Source organism: Tachyglossus aculeatus, chromosome 23, assembly GCF_015852505.1.
Source record: "Tachyglossus aculeatus isolate mTacAcu1 chromosome 23, mTacAcu1.pri, whole genome shotgun sequence".
In the NCBI taxonomy this organism is placed as follows: Eukaryota; Metazoa; Chordata; class Mammalia; order Monotremata; family Tachyglossidae; genus Tachyglossus; species Tachyglossus aculeatus.
The window spans coordinates 35,263,835-35,278,963 of record NC_052088.1 but is presented as its reverse complement, the minus strand read 5'-3'; the positions used below and the strand labels follow the sequence as shown (position 1 = coordinate 35,278,963).

The window sequence follows — 15,129 nt, the reverse complement described above, 5'->3', positions numbered from 1 at the left end:
ATACCACAATTATGATTATTATTACCCATTATCCCTTAGGGATTCGGTTGCCATGGCCTGTTAGTTCTGGCAGGTGACGTTCCACCCCGGATCCTCAAACCCCCCATCAATCCCTTCTACAAGATCAGGGACCGAAGCCACGGTTAAGGGAAATCCACCTCTATTTTTTAAATTTTTTTTTATTTTTCACTCCTCGTTTATTTACAAATACACATTATAACTTTTATATACATTGCACATTTACATGGTAGAAAAGTACAAAACTATATATTTAAATGAATTTATATTTAACTTGCCATGTTTGAAAATATAAAATTGCATCAGAAAAAAAGTATTATGAAAAGCAAGAAACTTGAACTGAGAAGTCTTTGATATACCTCTTTTTGGTGACACGGTGGTGAAAAAGAACTAATTGAAAGAGTCCAGCGGGGGCCAGCTTCATGGAAACTCCTCACGAGAGTTTCGGGGGGTCAGAATATGAAGGGAAGGCATGACCACCACCCCTCCACCATCGTACTGATCAAGGGGGATGAAGATTGTGAGCCCCACATGGGACAACCTGATTACCCTGTATCTCCCCCAGCGCTTAGAACAGTGCTCAGCACATAGTAAGCGCTTAACGAATACCATCATTATCATTATTATTATCAAGGGCGCTTTTGAATCATCTACAGATTTCACTGATTTGGACCCACGCATCTTTGCCGCTCCACAAATGGGCCCCGTCGCGGGCCAGGGGCGGAAGCGAAGGGGGCTTTTCCTCAAAGATGACCCCGCTGGCATCTTACATCTGAGTCAGTCAGGGTGCTTTTTGGTCAGTCAAGATTCCTTGTAAACAAAACCCCGAGGGATCGTGTATATACAGAACTGGCGGCAGAGAATCCAATAAATAAACCCGACGGCGTCTGACACGCAAGTTCGGTTAAGGTGGAGAAGGATCGAACGTCGGCGAAACGGAAGGGGACAGGTGGGATGGGCGAGCCATGGAGGAATGAACTTAAAACGGTTTGGGAGAACGAAGCTTTACTTTACAAGCAAGAGACCTCACAATAAATAACAAACTGCTCTTCCTTTAAAGAATAAATTTCTTCAAAAAACAAGGTGTACAGTCAACCGGACATTTTCGGTATAAATTATAAAACATGACACAGTATAAATAAAGGTCTAGCGCCTCAACTAGGGGCCTCGTCCTGGAGACTTCACACTGGATTTCCTCTCCCTCTCAAGTCAGCGTGAGAAGGCACCTTGTGGAAAGTCTGCAGGGCTGAGCTCCTTTTGTGGGTTCCGTCCCCCCCCAAATAAATAAGCATACACTTATTTACAATATGGACACTGATTTTTTGTTGCCCAAGGGCTATTTTCCAACGGGGAGGGAGGAGTTTACCACTCTAGAATTGAAGATATAGGGAAGCTGTAGTCCTGATCTTCATCTTCATCCTCTTCCTCGGGGTCTTCGTTTATGGCTAGATGGGGGAATATAGGGGAGCTGTTGTTTAAAGAAGGACAACAACAGCGCAGAAGCAGCTCAGTGCATGTTTTTAAAGCCCTCTGAAACAGCCACGATACAGCGTTGCATTTACGAGGACTCGTAGTGAGACGCTCTGTGGCGTCCGTGGTTATGCCGTAGGTTTCGGGTTTTTTTTGAAAAAACAAACAAACAAACAAAAACACACCCACGCCCACACACGCACACACACACACACAAACACACACACACACACACGACATTCATCTATGAAGTCAAGAACGGCAGAAAGTTCTGGAGAATCAATGGCTCAGGTTTATTGGCAGATTCCTGAAATCAGATAAAAAGCGCACTTGTGGTCTGGGCTAACTATTTTGCGTTCTTCAATCAGAGTTAGTAAGAGGCCGCTGCATAGCTCAGAGCCCCAGGGGCTAACGGAGCTGTTTTTTCTCTTTTAATTTATGGGGTTAGGTTCTATCCAAGCGTTAATAAAGCCAACAGCGAAGCACATTAAAGCAAACGAACTAGGACAGACAGCTAGAGAGGTGTTCGCGGAGGCAACCCGAAGCCGATAACATGAACTGTCTGAAAAATCAGAACCTCACGGGTATTCAGGGCCATCCCTCCGTCGATGGCTTTGATAGAGAGGAGGACCGTAAGCTCTTTGGGGGGCCGAAGGGGAAGGGGGTGCGGGGGGCTCCCCAGCGCTCAGCCCAGCGCTCTGCACACAGTAAGCGCTCCATAAATACCGTGGGTCGCTTGCCTGGGTGGCCGGCCCTCGACCTCCCGATTCCCGGAGAAATCTGGGTGCCCGGGAAAGGGAAGGGGGTGGCGGTGGGGAGGGATGTGCTTATTTTTGAAGGCTTAAGTCTTCGCGACCTAGAAGATCTCACTTACAGTTGCACGATCCGGAATGCTTGACTTCCAGTAGCACACCCGAGGAGCAGGCCGCCTCCTTCATGGCGCACTCACTGGGGTACGTGGCGTTGTCGCTGGCACACACCGCTTCGTCCGACCGGCTCTCGGGGCACAGCTCGTCACACAGCGCGCACCGCCCCCGGCCGACCTTGAAATCCCACAGGCATTTCTTCCCTCCGCTGCACTGGATGTCTTCACAGGACTTTGCTTCTATGAAATAAAGCGTCGGCGATGAGTCCAACCCGCTTCCCGCCTCTTCGCCCGCCCTCCGGCGCCTTCGGGCCTTTCTCCTCTAGCTGCCCGATGGCCTAGTGGATCGAATTCGGGCCCGGGGGTGGGATCAAAAGTCATGGGTTCTAATTGTCTGGGCCAAGTCACTCCCCTTCTCTGGGCCTCGGCGACCTCGTCGTAAAATGGGAATTGAGACCGTGAGCCCCAAGTGGGACGGGGACCGTGTCCATCCCAACTGGCTCTGCCACTTGTCTGCCGCGTGGCCTTGGGCAAAACACGTCACTCCTCTGTACCTTGGTTACCTCATCTGTAAAATGGGGATGATTTGCTGGTCTCCACCCCGGCGTTTAGTTCAAGGTCTGGCACGTAGTAAGCACTTCACAAACATCATCATCATCACCATCGTCATTATTATTATTCTCAATGATAATAATAATACTAATAGTGACGGTATTTGTTAAGCACTTCACAAACATCATCATCACCGTCATTATTATTATTCTCAATGATAATAATACTACTAATAGTGACGGTATTAAGCACTTCACAAACATCATCATCATCACCACCGTCATTATTATTATTCTCAATGATAATAATAATACTAATAGTGACGGTATTTGTTAAGCATTTAGTATGTGCCAAGTACTGTTCTAAGAGCTGGGGTAGATATGAGGTCATCAGGTTGTCCCATGTGTGCCTCACAGTCTTCATCCCCATTTTACTGATGAGGGAACTGAGGCACAGAGAATAATAATAATAGTGAAAATGATGGTATTTGTTAAGCACTTACTATGTTCTATGTTCTATAGTCTATACCCTATATTCTATACCCTATGTTCTATAGGGTATAGGGTTCTATACCCTAGCACTGTTCTAAATGCTAGGGTAGATACGAGGTCATCAGGTTGTCCCACGTGGGGCTCACAATCTTCATCCCTATTTTACAGATGAGGTAACTGAGGCACAGAGAAGTTAAGTGACTTGCCTAAAGTCACACAGCTGACAAGTGGCAGAGCTGGGATTAGAACCCATGAGCTCTGATTCCCAAGCCCGGGCTGTTGCCATTAAGCTATGCTACTTCTCTTCTCCCGCTGCCCCAACCTATAATTTATTTTAACATCCATCTCTCCATTGAGACTGAGGGCAGGGATCACATGCGCTGACTCTACTGTACTGTACTTTCCCCGTCGCTTAGTACAGTGCACTGCACACAGGATGCGCCCAATAAATACCACCGTCCGACCGAGTTCTTTCCCTCACTAAAGATCCCAAAAGAACCCGGGGCTTCTCGTTGCCCAGTCTGCCATTCCTGGGGTCTTTTGGCCGGAGGAAGAATCCTACCTGACAGAAGTCAGTTTCCCCAAAGTCACCAGGGCCCGAATAAGATGCTAGCCTTCGGATTTGGATTCTGGAGGCATTTTTTATTTCACAGTCTGGGCTCAGTGAGATCAGCCGGAGGATCCTCATCCCAGACGTCTCAACGTGAAACAATAAAACAGTTTTCCCATCTCTAAAATGGGGATTAACTTCCAGCTCTCCCTCCCCGCATCAGAGACTCAGGGACCCGAGTGGGATAGGGACTGTGTTTGACCTGATTTTCTTATTTCTACTGCAGGGCTGAACACCGTGCTCGGCATATAGGAAGTGTTTCACAAATACCACATTATTACGGAGAAGAAGCGTGGCTTAGTGGAAAGAGCCCGGGTTTGGGAGTCAGAGGCTGTGGGTTCTAATCCCGGCTCTACCACTTGTCTGATTTGTGGCCTTGTGCAAGCCACTTAACTTCTCTGGGCCTCACTTATCTCATCTGGAAAATGGGGGTTAAGACCGTGAGCCCCACATGGGACAACTTGATTAGCCTGTATCTACCCCAGGGCTTAGAACAGCGCTCGTCACATAGTAAGCGCTTAACAAATCCCTCTCTAGACTGCGAGAATGTTGTTGTGTAGGGACCATCTCTATATGTTGCCGATTTGTACTTCCCAAGTGCTTAGTACGGTGATCTGCACAAAGAAAGTGCTCAATAAATACAATTGAATGAATGAATGAATGAACAAATACCATAATTATTATTATTATTATGGTGAAAAGTATTCCACAACACAAGCTACATCAACGTTTCAGTGTTCACCGATTTGCAGTTTTATCTCTCCAAGAGGGCAATTTTATCACTCAGATGGGGGCATTTTTACTTGGTCCCTGCAAAAATTCCAGTTGAGCGAGAAGCAGTGTGGCCTAGTGGATCGTTCTAATCCCGGCTCCGCCACCTTGTCTGCTGGGTGACCTTGGACATATCACTTCTGTGGGCCTCAGTTCCCTCATCTGTACATTGGGTTTGAAGACTGTGATCCCCAAGTGGGACTACATCCAACTTGATTATCTTGTATCTACCCCAGCGCTTAGTACAGTCTAAGGCTGTAGAGGATGCTGAATTGTACTTTTCAAGAGCTTAGTACAGTGCTCTGCACACGGTAAGCACTCAATAAATAGGACTGAATGAATGGAGGAGCAGCATGGCATAGTAGATAGAGCCCAGGCTTGGGAGTCAGAAGGTCATGGGTTTTAATCCCAGCTCTGTCACTTGTCTGCTGAGGGGCCTTGGGCAAGTCACTTAACTTCTCCATGCCTCAGTTACCTCATCTGCAAAATGGGGATGATTAGGCCATATATCTACTATTCTATTTATTTTGTTAATGAGGTGCTTCTAGCTTTATTTCTATTTATTCTGATGACTTGGCGCCAGTCCACATGTTTCGTTTTGTTGTCTGTCTCCCCCTTCTAGACTGTGAGCCCATTGTTGGGTAGGGACCGTCTCTATATGTTGCCAACTTGTACTTCCCAAGCACTTAGTACAGTGCTCTGCACACAGTAAGCGCTCAATAAATACGATTGAATGAATGAATGAATCCACCCCGGTGCTTACTATAGTGTCTGGAACTTAGTCAGTGCTTAACAAATGCTATTATTATTATTATTATTATTATTACAGTGCCTGGCACACAGTAAGCACTTAACAAATGCCACAAACAAAATAACTAAAAAACTCAAACAGCTTTTCCAGTGCTTAGCAGAGTGCTCTGTACATAGTAAGTGCTCAATAAATGCCACTGATTGATGACTGATTGATTAAAAAAAAAAGTCTGGGCCGCACTCTTACTAGCGCTTATTCATTCATTCAGTCATATTTATTGAGCGCTCACTGTATGCAAAGCACTGTACTGAACTCTTGGAAAGTACAATTCAGCAACAGATAGAAACAATCCCCACCCAACAACGGGCTCACAGTCTAGAAAAGCGCATGCGCCACCAGTCCAGCGCTTAGAACAGTGCTTGGCACATAGTAAGGGCTTAACAAATACCATCATTATTATTAGTTCATGAAGGCAACTGCTTCCTTGGATCACCCTGGAGGCAGAAGAGCTCTAGAAAGGGAAAAAACTCTCTGCTTGGCGGAGCCAATGGGGTTAGGAGTGTTGTCTAGTCTCTTTTCTCAACGCCCCTCAAACCCCAGCTGGCTATTGTAAGCGTCTCTGTCTCTCTCCCCCTTTGGCCCCCCAATCCGATACCTACTGATACATTTTCCCTCGTAGGCTAATCCAATCGATCTGCCCAGCAGGCAGGTGGCTTTCCTCAGGTGGCAAGCACTTGAGTAAGTTCGTCCATCATTCCCGCACAGATACTGCTCCGGTGAGGGAGGGTCCGGGCAAATCCGATTACACGTCACGCAGTAGGCGTTGTTGGTCTGGTCCACCACACATGTGGCGCTCCCTGTGCAGGACACTTCCCGACAGGTCTCTGGAATAATAATAATAATAATTATAATAATGTTGGTATTTGTTAAGTGCTTACTATGTAGCAAACACTGTTCTAAGCTCTGGGGGGGGTTACAAGGTAATCAAGGTTGCCCCACGTGGGGATCACAGTCTTAATCCCCATTTTCCAGGTGAGGGAAGTGAGGCACAGAGAAGTGCAGTGACTCGTCCAAAGTCACACAGCTAAGTGGCGCAGCCGGGATTCCCAAGCCCGTGCTTTTTCCACTGAGGCAGGGCAGATGAACCGGCTGCGTGGAGCCCACCCTGGGAGACAAGGGAGGGTGGGGAGATGGGGAAGCAGTGTGGTCCAGTGGCTAGCACCCGGGCCTGGGATTCAGCAGGACTTAAGTTCTGCTCCTGGCTCTGCCACATGTCTGCTGTGTGACATCGGGCAAGTCATTTCACTTCTCTGTACCTCAGTGACCTCATCTGGATAAGTTGGGGGGGGGGGGCAAGAGCGTGAACCCCACATGGGACACGGAGAGTGTCCAACCTGATTAATGGACCGACTCTATATGTTGCCGACTTGTACTTCTCAAGCGCTTAGTACAGTGTTCTGCACACAGTAAGCGCTTAATAAACATGATTGAATGAATGAATCTCTCAGCACTCAGTGCAGTGCCTGGTCACAGTAAGCACCTAATAATAATAATAATGATGATGGTGTTTGTTGAGTGCTTACTGTGTGCCAAGCACTGTTTTAAGCGCTGGAGTAGAGATGAGGTAATCAGGTTGTCCCCCATGGGGCTTCAACCCCATTTTACACATGAAGGAACTGAGGCACAGAGGTCACATAGCAGGCAAGTGGCAGAGGCAGGATTAGAACCCATGTCCTCTGACTCCCAAGTCCAGGCTCTTTCCGCTATGCCATGTGCTGCTTAATAGTACTTAACAAGTGCTATTGTTGTTACGATTATTATTGTTATTAAATGTGGGACTTGAACATACAGGAATCACCACGTGGATGTGGAAAGTAAAGTCATTTTGGGTCCCCGGAAGTGGTGCGGCCTAGTGGGCAGAGCCCGGGCCTGAGAGTCAGAAGGACCTGGGTTCAAACCCCGGCTCTGCCACTTGTATGCTCGGGTGACCTTGGGCAAGTCACTTCACTTCTCTGGGCTTCAGTTCCCTCATCTGTAAAATGAGGATGAAGACCGTGAGCTCCGTATGGGACAGGGATTGGGTCCAACCTGATTAACTTGTTTCTACCCCAGTGTTTAGGTCAGTGCCAGGCCCGTAGCAAACACTTAATTTGCTTGTATCCACCCCAGCAGGGCGTACAGTGCCTGGCACATAGCGAATTCGCTTAGTACAGTGCTTTGCACACAGTAAGCGCTCAACAAAGCCATGCTGCAAAAGCAGCATGGCTTAGGGGCAAGAGCACTGGCTTGGGAGTCAGAGGATGTGGGTTCTAATCCTGACTCCGCCATTTGTCTGCTGTGTGACCTTGGACAAGTCACTTCGCTTCTCTGTGACTCCGTTACCTCATCTGTAAAATGGGGATGAAGACTGTGAGTCCCACGTGGGACAACCTGATGACTTTGTATCTACCCCAGTGCTTGGAACAGTGCTTGGCACATAGTAAGCTCTTAATGACTAACATTATTATTATTATTATTATTAATAATAATAATAATAAATGTGGTTAACAAAAACATAATTTGTTAGCATCCACCCCAGTGTGACTACCATTATTATTATTATTAATAATAATAAATACAATTAACAAAAAAATTTAATTTGCTAGCATCCACCCCAGTGCTTAGTACAGTGCCTCGTACACAGTAAGCACTTAATACCACCACTATGATTATTCAACAATAATAATAATAATAATGGCATTTGTTAAGCACTTACTCTGTGCCGAGCACTGTTCTAAGCACTGGGGGGATACAAGTTCATCAGGTTGTCCCACGTGGGGCTCACAGTCTTAATCCCCATTTTACAGATGAGGGAACCGAGGCCTAGAGAAGTTACGTGACATGCCCAAAGTCACACAGCTGACAAGCGGCAGAGCTGGGATTAGAACCCATGACCCGTGACTCCCAAGACCGTGCTCGTTCCGCCGAGCCGCGCTGCTTCTCTGTTCAATACCCTTCCAACCCAAAAACAAGCAAACTCAAAATTCCTTTCAGTTCCCCATCGTCCCCATGCAAGCTCGGGGGTCAGCGTTATCTGCCGACGCTGTCGTCTTCTCCCAGACACTTAGTACAGAGTCCGGTGGAGGTGGTAAGTACTAAACAGATACCAGGAAATGGAAAATGGGGCCTAATGGTCTTGTTAGGGCCTTGGGAAGGTGGGAGGGGTCCCGGAGGGGGGTGAGGAGGGGACGCAGACCTACTTTTACAACTCCCCTGGTACTGGACCTCCAGCTCGGGCTGTTCTTTGCACCTGGCCTTCAGCAAGGCGCACTCGCTCCGATAGGTCTTCCCATCCAGGCCGCACACGGGGCCCTTCCAGGTGACGCTCGAGCAATCCGGGGCGCAAACACAGCGGGGCTTGTTCTTCTTGTTCATCTTGCACTTTTTCCCCGGGCCGCAGTCCACGTTCTCGCACGTTTCTAGGAGTCGGGAAGAGGCAGCGGGTTTTAATGCAAGGGGGCCTGGGGAGGGGGGTTTGCTTCTGGCGCAGGAGAGATCCGCTCGGGGATAATACTAATAATGTTGGTATTTGTTAAGCGCTTACTATGTGCCAAGCACTGTTCTAAGCACTGGGGGGGCAGAGGGGTTGCAAGGTAATCAAGGTTGTCCCACGTGGGGCTCACAGTCTTCATCCCCATTTTACAGATGAGGTAACCGAGGCCCAGAGAAGTGAAGTGATTTATCCAAAGTCACACAGCTGATGAGTGGCGGAGCTGGGATTAGAACCCACGACCTGTGACTCCCAAGCCCGGGCTCTTTCCACTGAGCCACGCTGCTTCTCTGCTTCCCGGTTAATCCACACGGGGGTCCCGCCGATACACCCGGCAAGCTTGTTGTGGGTGGGTGATGTGTCTGTTTATTGTCCTACGGTCCTCTCCCAAGAGCTGAGTTCATTCCTTGGTTCAGTTGTATTTATTGAACGCTTACTGGGTGCTTACTGAGCACTTAGAGAAGCAGCGTGGCCTACTGGCAAGAGCCTGGCCTTAGGAGTCAGAGGTCGTGGGTTTTAATGCCAGCTCCACCGCTTATCGGCTGTGTGACTTTGGGCAAGTCACTTCACTTCTCTGGGCCTCAGTTCCTTCATCTGCCAAATGGGGACTAAGATTATGAGCCCCACGTGGGACAACCTGATTACCCTGTATCTCCCCCAGCACTTAGAACAGTGCTTGGCCCATAGTAAGCGCTTAACAAATACCATTATTATTATTATTTGGGAGAGCACACTAGAACAACTGATAAGGTGCTCTGCACATAGTAAGTGCTCAAGAAGTAATAATAATAATGATGGCATTTATTAAGCACTTACTATGTGCAAAGCACTGTTCTAAGCACTGGGGAGGTTACAAGGTTATCAGGTTGTCCCACAGGGGCTCACAGTCTTAATCCTCATTTTGCAGACGAGGGAACTGAGGCCCAGAGAAGTGAAGTGACTAGCCCAAAGTCACCCAGCTGACAGTTGGTGGAGCCGAGATTTGAACCCATGACCTCTGACTCCAAAGTCCGGGCTCTTTCCACTGAGCCACGCTGCTTCTCTGTAGGTTGGAGAGACCGATTGGGTGAGAGGGTTGGGTGGGCAGGGGGATGTGTCGCCGTACCTTTGCATGGGATGCAGTTAGGAGCGCCCCCGTTAAATATCATCCACTTGAAGAGCGTGTTGTCATTGACATCCTCCTCCGTCCAGGAGGTGCTGAGCCTCCCGCTGCGGCAACACTCCTCCTTGCTCAGCTCCGTCCGATACAACACCTGGCATCGTCCGTTCTTCGACTGGCGGAGCCAACAGTTACCGGCTGCAGTGGGGCGGGAAGACGGGGTGTGGGAAGGAAGAGGGGGGACAGGCCAGGAGGATCCCACAGAGAGTCACGGGTGGGAAAGGGGGAGCCAGGAAGGGAGGCCCAGGAGAGAGACCAGGATGGGTGTCCAGTGAGGGAGAAAGGGTTGCAGCAAGGTGGGAGAGGAGAGAAGGAGCGAGGTGGGAAGGAGGAGAGGAGCAATGGAAGAGGAAGAGAAGGAGCAATGTGGGGGGGGGGGGGAAGGGAGCAATGGAAGAGGGAGAGAAGGGGCAACGGGGGAAGGGAGCAATGGAAGAGGGAGAGAAGGGGCAACGGGAGAAGGGAGAGAGGAAGAGAGCAAGATAGGAGCGAGAGGAGCAATGGATGAGAGAGAGAAGGAGCAAGGGGGGGAAGGGAGAGATGAGGGGAGCCGGATAGGAGGGAGAGGAGAAATGGACAAAAGAGGGAAGGAGCAACAGAGGAAGGGAGAGAAGAGGGGAGCAAGATGAGAGAAAGAGACAGAGAGATAGAAGTGGGAAGGAGAGGAGCAATGGACAAGGGAGGAGAGGAGCAGTGGGAGAAGGGAGAAATTTACAAAGGAGGGAAGGAGCAAGGGGGAAGGGAGAGACGAGGGGAGTAAGATGGGAGAGAGAGAGAGGGAGCCAAGTGGGAAGGAGAGGAGCAATGGACAAAGGAGGGAAGGAGCAAGGGGGGAAGAGAGAGAGGAGGGGAGAGAGAGAGAGAGGAGGGGAGAGAGAGAGAGAGAGAGAGAGAGAGAGAGAGAGAGAGAGAGAGAGAGAGAGAGAGAGAGAGAGAGAGAGAGAGCGTCTCGTCAGGAAGGAAGGCGAGGAGCAGGTTGGAGGGAAAGCAGGAGCAATGAGTCAGGGTGAGAGGGAGCAAGTTGGAGGGTGAGCAGGAGCAAGGTGGAACGGGAGGGAGGTGGAAAACAAGGACCAGTGGGGAATAGGGGCAGAGAAGGTTAGCAGCGTCCAGTTCCCAGTGAGCCAGACACCACACGTGGCTGGCCTAGGGCCCACACTGGTGATTTTTCTCCCCGGGCCGGACCCTCCCCCCAGGCCCCCTCACGACCCCCCACGACCCCCAAGACTCCCCAGCCGGTGCAGGTTGTAGCCCACCTCCAGGCTCAGGAAGGAGGCGAGGCAAGCAAGGGGAGGGGGCGAAAGCCCACTAACCCAAGGCACTTGTGAAAAATGGAAAGGAGGCAGCGGGATGGGTCCATCCTGAAGCCCCCGAGGATTGGGGATATTTAATAATAATAATAATAATAATAATAATAATAATAATAATAATGGTCTTCTGTTAAGTGTTTACTATGTGACATCCACTGTTCTAAACACCGGGGCAGATACAAGGTAATCAGGTTGTCCCATTTGGGGCTCACAGTCTTATTCCCCATTTTAAGACCAGGCAACTGAGGCCCAGAGAAGTGAAGTGACTCGCCCAAGGTCGCACAGCAGACATGTGGCGGAGGCGGGATTAGAACCCGGAACCTTCTGACTTCTCACCCCCCACCCGGCCGGGGAGGGGAGGATCCCAGGGGTCTCTGGAGGGTGGGGAGAAGGGGGCCGGGGGCTCTGAATGCGAGCTGGGCAGGGGGTCTCTACAAAGGAAGAGAAGCAGCGTGGTTTAGTAGAAAGAGCCCGGGTTTAGGAGTCAGAGGTCATGGGTTCTAATCCCGCTTCTGCCACTTGCCAGATGTGTGACTTTGGGCAAGTCACTTCACTTCGTGGTGCCTCAGTGACCTCGTCTGTAAAATGGGGATTGAGACTGTGAGCCCCACGTGGGACAACCTGATTACCCCGTATCTACCCCAGCGCTTAGAACAGTGCTCGGAACATAGTAAGTGCTTAAAAAAACCCCAGCATTATTATTATTATCATTATTATCATTAATTATTCCAGGAACGGCTGCAGGGCCCTGGGCGCGAGCTGGGCAGGGGCTCTCTCCAAAGCGGACTCAAGGGGGGTCGCGCCGGGGGCCTCCGTGGTCCCTCAAACAAGCCCCCCTCTAGACACCCCTTCCCGTAATCCCGCCTTCCCAGCTCCACGAGGCGCCCCCGGAAAATTCCCGGGAGAGTCCGGGGTCCGGCCGAGGCGCCAGGCCGGGGGAATGAGTGGGTGGGGGGTCGCCCCCGGCCCGCCCTGGAAAGTTGGGGCCACTTTCTCAGCTCCAGAGGGAGGCGTGGACCCTCCCCTTGGCTTCCTCCCCTGGAAAACCCTTTTCCCGAGGTCCGGGGGGGCGGGATGGCGGGGAATGGGGATGTCGGGGGGTCGGGATGTCGGGGGCTACGACATCCCGGGGGGCTTGGAGAGGACGCCCCGGGAAGGGGAGCGCCCCGGCCGGCACCCAAACCTCTCCAGGGAGCGCAAAGGGGGTTGCGCCCGGCGCCCCCCAGTTGCAGCCCCGGTGCCCCCGCCGGGGTTGAGGGTGGGGGAGAGACGGGGACCCCCTCTGCACAATTCCAGCCCCGAGGTCCTTCCGGGGTAGGACGAGACGTGGGGACCCCCCTCCTCATCTCCGGCCCCTCGGGGGTCTCCCCAAGACGCAGCAACCCCACTCACCCTGGGCAAAGCGATCCCCCAAAGAGTGGCCCAAAAGGTCCAGGAGGAAATCCATGCCCAGCTGGTTCTTGGGGCGGGGACCACCCCCCAATTCCAGCCCCAAGGCCCCTCCAGAACCCCCTCCTCATCTCCGACCCCTCTGGGGTCCCCCCAGGACGCAAGAACTCCACTCACCCTGGGCACCGCGATCCTCCAGGAGGTGGCCCAGAGCAGCCGGGAGGAAATCCATGCCCAGCTGGTTTTGGGGACTGGGAACACCCCCCCCCCACCCCCCACACACACACCACACACAAATTTCATCCCCGAGGTCCCTCCGGGATAGGACGAGTCCAGAGGACCCCCCTGCCCATCTCTGACCCCTCTGGGGTCCTCCCAGGACTCAACAGTTCCACTCACCCCGGGCAAAGCGATCCCTCAGGAGGTGGCCCAAAAAGACCAGGGGGAAATCCATGCCCAGCTGGTTTTGGGGACTGGGGACCCCCCAGATTCCATCCCCAAGGTCCCTCCGGGATAGGACGAGACGGGGTACCCCTCTCTCCATCTCCGACCCCTCGGGTGTCCCCCCAGGACCCAACAACTCCACTGGCCCTGGGCAAAGCCATCCCCCAGGAGGTGGGCCAGAGCAGCCAGGAGGAAATCCATGCCCAGCTGCTTCTTGGGACTGGGGACCCCCCAAATTCCATCCCCAAGGTCCCTCCGGGATAGGACGAGACGGAGGGACCCCTCTCCCCATCTCCGACCCCTCGGGGTCTCCCCCAGGACGCAAGAACTCCACTCACCCTGGGCACCGCGATCCTCCAGGAGGTGGCCCAGAGCAGCCAGGAGGACATCCATGCCCAGCTGCTTCTTGGGACTGGGGACCTCCCAAATTCCATCCCTAAGGTCCCTCCGGGATAGGACGAGCCGGAGGGGGACTCCTCTCCCCATCTCCGACCCCTCGGGGTCCCCCCAGGACGCAAGAACTCCATTCACCCTGGGTATCGCGATCCTCCAGGAGGTGGCCCAGAGCAGCCAGGAGGAAATCCATGCCCAGCTGGTTTTGGGGACTGGGGACCCCCCCAGTTCCATCCCCAAGGTCCCTCCGGGATAGGACGAGACGGGGTACCCCTCTCCCCATCTCCTACCCCTCGGGGGGGTCCCCCCAGGACGCATCAACCGCACTCACCCTGGGCAAAGCGATCCTCCAGGAGGTGGCCCAGAGCAGCCAGGAGGAAATCCATGCCCAGCTGGTTTTGGGGACGGGGGACCCCCCAAATTCCTTCCTCAAGGTCCCTCCGGGATAGGACGAGACGGGGTACCCCTCTCCCCCTCTCCGACCCCTCGGGGGGTCCCCCCAGGACGCATCAACCGCACTCACCCTGGGCAAAGCGATCCTCCAGGAGGTGGCCCAGTAGGAGCAGGAGGAAATACATGCCCAGCTGGTTCTTCCGATTGACCATCCTCGGGGCTGCGAGCGAGCGGGCGAGCCGGGCCAGCGGGTCCGCGGGCGTCCTCGCGTGCGGGTCGGGGTGCGGGGGCGCGTCTGCGGGGGGCAGGGAGGGCACGGGGGGCCTTGGCCTTGGGGGCGCCCACAGGGAGCGGAAAAAGCGCGCAGAGGCTCCGGGCGCAGCCTGCCTTTAAACCTCCATGGGGGTCTCAGCGTTTGCGGTGGGCGGTCTCCCGGGGCGGGAGCCTGTGTGTGCGTGTGTGGGGGGTGCGTGTGTGTGTGTCTGTGTGGGGGTCTGGGTGTGAGCCCGGGGTGCGGGAGAGTGTGGACGTGTGTGTTTGTGGGTCTGTGGCTGCCCGTCTCTGCGCGTAAGAGCGCGCGGGGCTGCGGGGGTGGGGAAGAGTTTTCAAAGTTGGGTGGGTGGGAATCAGGTGACGCCCGCCCTCCCCCCAGTTGCCCACCCCCTCCCCCCTCCCTTCCCGGGCCGGACACCCCCCTCCCCTCCCCTCCCCCCCACCCCTGGAGCCGGTGGAGGTGCGCCCCAATCCCGGTTGGCATCTGGGAAACCAGGGCCATTTGGGCTCGCCTTTGCGCAGCCGGGAAAGGGGAGGAGACCCCGGGGCGGGGGGACTTGGGGCGGGGGCCCGGGACCACCCAGAGGGCCCCCCGGCTCCAGCCCACACCCCCACACCCCTCCCCGGGGACCCCCTCCGCCCCCCACCCGCCCCCAGGGCCGGCTCGCTGCTGCCCGCCCAGGCTGGGGATGGGGAGGCCCGCAAGGACTC

At 53.0% G+C, this 15,129-nt stretch overlaps 1 protein-coding gene across 3 annotated transcripts; it reads right to left on the bottom strand.

Annotated features, from left to right (window-relative positions):
* Positions 1-253: 253 nt before the first annotated feature.
* On the bottom strand, positions 254-14,442 carry FST (follistatin). 3 transcript variants are annotated; one of them, XM_038765640.1, is made up of 6 exons: positions 14,276-14,442; positions 10,163-10,354; positions 8,768-8,986; positions 6,188-6,412; positions 2,363-2,593; positions 254-1,463 (listed from the first exon to the last, which is right to left on the bottom strand). In XM_038765640.1, exons 1-6 carry the CDS (start codon positions 14,355-14,357, stop codon positions 1,381-1,383), a joined length of 1,032 nt encoding a protein of 343 aa, XP_038621568.1. In that variant the 5' UTR covers positions 14,358-14,442; the 3' UTR covers positions 254-1,380. The 3 variants fall into 3 exon arrangements, with proteins under 3 accessions (XP_038621568.1, XP_038621569.1, XP_038621570.1); XM_038765641.1 differs by having other exon boundaries at positions 1,390-1,486; XM_038765642.1 differs by having other exon boundaries at positions 1,424-1,795.
* Between the last annotated feature and the right edge of the window lie 687 nt (positions 14,443-15,129).

What these genes read in the sequence shown, in the direction of transcription:
- FST (XM_038765640.1), bottom strand. Translation starts at nt 14,357, where the DNA reads ATGGTCAATCGGAAGAACCAGCTGGGCATGTATTTCCTCCTGCTCCTA. An exon ending in GTACCAGGGGAGTTGTAAAA is followed by an intron (nt 6,413 to 8,767) that starts GTAGGTCTGCGT and finishes TTATTATTCCAG; the next exon opens with AGACCTGTCGGGAAGTGTCC. An exon ending in GCATTCCGGATCGTGCAACT is followed by an intron (nt 1,464 to 2,362) that starts GTAAGTGAGATC and finishes TCCCCCATCTAG; the next exon opens with CCATAAACGAAGACCCCGAG.